Source organism: Mandrillus leucophaeus, unplaced genomic scaffold, assembly GCF_000951045.1.
Source record: "Mandrillus leucophaeus isolate KB7577 unplaced genomic scaffold, Mleu.le_1.0 Scaffold18, whole genome shotgun sequence".
NCBI lineage: Eukaryota > Metazoa > Chordata > Mammalia > Primates > Cercopithecidae > Mandrillus > Mandrillus leucophaeus.
This window is the reverse complement of record NW_012101809.1, coordinates 2,144,610-2,147,277: the sequence shown is the minus strand read 5'-3', so window position 1 is coordinate 2,147,277 and position 2,668 is coordinate 2,144,610. Positions and strand designations below refer to the sequence as shown.

Below are 2,668 nucleotides of genomic sequence, written 5' to 3'. Positions count from 1 at the left end.
AAAAAAAAAAAAAAAAAAAAAGGAATGGTCCTGGCACATTGCAGCTGCTCAATAAAAAGAGGCGATTTAGGCTGCTTTCCCAGCTAATGAACCTATGTCCCACTGCAGGTCTCAGGCCTGGGGAGTCCCCCAAAGGCAACCCCCACTTTCCCTGCAGTTGTCAGAGCTGCTGGGAGGGTGGTGGGTGGCAGCGGATGGAGGACCCCGCCTGAGGGCCCCCTGCTGTTGTCCAGGGTGGATGTGGTGAATCGGCGCCTGGTAGTGGAGAAGTGCGGTTCGACACCGTCTGACACCAGCTCAGAAGATGGTGTCCGGCGCATCGTCCACCTATACACAACCTCTGACGACTTCTGCCTGGGCTTCAACATCCGTGGGGGCAAGGAGTTTGGCTTGGGCATCTACGTGTCCAAGTGAGGGCTGAGGCAGGAAGTGTCTTGGGGTAGAACTGAGAATGGGGCATGGAGTAGGGCCTAGGCTGGGATGTGGGGATGGTCAGCAAGTGAGGCCTGGCCAACCACCTGTCTCAGTGAGGGCCTGGGAGGGGACGGGAGGCCCCAGTAGGAGGGTCAAGGAGCTTGACTGGTACAGTCTTGTGTCCAAGAGAAGGGGGTCTGGAGTGGGGTGAGGGAGGGCAGGCCAGGGGCCTATCAGACTGATGCCTGTCTGGCTTCAGAGTGGACCATGGTGGGCTGGCCGAGGAGAACGGCATCAAGGTGGGGGACAAGGTCCTGGCGGCCAACGGTGTCAGGTTTGACGACATCAGCCACAGCCAGGCCGTGGAGGTGCTGAAGGGCCAAACGCACATCATGCTGACCATCAAGGTGGGCAGAACTGTGGGGGCAGGGAGAAGCGAGGCTACAGGAGGGGCTTCCCAGGCCACCCTACTTCTTAATTATGCTTGGCAATTTATGACGTTCCCACAGCCACTAGAAGGTAGACAGGCATTGTTCTCATCCCTATTTTGAAGAAGAAGAAACTGAGGTTCAGAGAGGCACAGCAACTCACAAACAGGTCACTTACTCAGCTGGTCAGTGGCTGGGCCTGGTTCCAGTCCTTCTCCCCACAGTGCTAGAGTGGTGCCCCTTTCTTATGAAGGGTGGAGGCCTAGGGTTGAAAGGAACAAATGTTTTGCCCAGAAGGGAGGGGTGGCGGCTGTGGCTTTGGGCAGGACCTGGGTGGTGGGCATCCCCAGGGCATAGAGCAAGGAGGGCTGGGCTGGGGCCAGAGGTTGGATTTCACAGGAGGTGGCTGGATTCATTATTCATGTGGGTCTCACACTTGTCTGAGGATCAGGTCTTCTCATTCCGGCTCCTGGAGGAGATGCCACCTCACTCTCCCCTGGTGTTCAGCCCTGGCCTCTGCTCTACCATTCTGTTTCCCCAAGCCTTCACTTGGAGTGAAACCTTCATTGGGTGCCTCCTCTGCTGCCCTCCCCCACCCATTTCTACCTCTCCCCCATCCAATTTTTCCTTTTCCTTCCTCTCAGATTAGCCCAAACATCTCTCCTCACTCCCACTCTGCCCCTCATTCATTCAACAATATTTTTGGGTACCCGCTATGTGCCAGTGACGGTGCCAGGAACTGGGGCTGCAACAGTGAACAGGACAGATAAGTTCTCTGCTACTGGAGGGAGACAGATCAATAAACTAGATGCTTGCAGATGTTGACAAATGCTCTAAGGAAATTAATAGAGAGATGGAATGGAGTAATTCAGGAAGGCCCCTGTATCTTGGGGTCAGGGTGGCCTCCAGGCAGAGTGAACAGCAGGTGCAAAGGCCCTGAGGTACAAAGGAACTTGGCCTGTTCAGAAAGAAAGTGACCTGTATGGCCAGAGCATGATGAATTTGGAGGACAGAAATGAAGTTGAACGTTTACTCCCATCGTGTCATCCCCACCCCATTCTCACTCTCCGTCCTCACTGCTCCCCCTTCCCTCCTGTGCCCACCATCCCCTCCCCAGGAGACCGGCCGGTACCCTGCCTACAAAGAGATGGTTTCTGAGTACTGCTGGCTGGACCGACGTAAGTGGCTCAGATCTCCAAGGTTGGAGGGAAAGGGTGGAGGCCTGAGGGTGGGGCCCGGACCTCTGAAGAAGAAAAGGGCCAGGCTCAGTGGCTCACATCTGTAATCCCAGCACTTTGGGAGGCTGAGGTGGGAGAATCGCTTGAGCACAGGAGTTCAAGACCAGTCTGGGCCATATAGGGAGACCTCTTCTTTACAAATAATAATTTAAGCCGGCCATGGTGGCTCACGCCTATAATCCTAGCACTTTGGGAGGCTGAGATAGGCAGATCACCTGAGGTGACGAGTTCGAGACCAGCCTGACCAACATGGAGAAACCTCGTCTCTACTAAAAATACAAAATTAGCCGGGCATGGTGGCCCATGCCTGTAATCCCATCTACTCGGTAGGCTGAGGCAGGAGAATTGCTTGAACCCAGGAGGCAGATGTTGCAGTGAGCAGAGATCGTGCCATTGCAGTCCGGCCTGGGCAACAAGAGCGAAACTCCATCTCAAAATAATAATAATAATAATTTTAAAATTAACTGGAGTGGTGGTGAGGGCCTGTGGTCTGTGCTACTTGTGAGGCTCAGGTGGAAAGATTGCCTGAGCCCAGGAGTTTGAGGCTGTGGTGAGCCGAGGAGCTACACTCCAGCCTGGGCAACACAG

The 2,668-nt window shown here is 54.7% G+C and overlaps 1 protein-coding gene across 1 annotated transcript in view; it reads left to right on the top strand.

Moving 5' to 3' along the window:
* Window positions 1-2,668, top strand: part of PDZD7 (PDZ domain containing 7) — a 30,893-nt gene that overhangs the window by 15,892 nt on the left and 12,333 nt on the right. Inside the window, 3 exon segments of the mRNA XM_011977527.1 lie at window positions 234-410; window positions 674-821; window positions 1,960-2,070. Of these exon segments, the coding sequence (XP_011832917.1) occupies window positions 234-410; window positions 674-821; window positions 1,960-2,070 (436 nt within the window).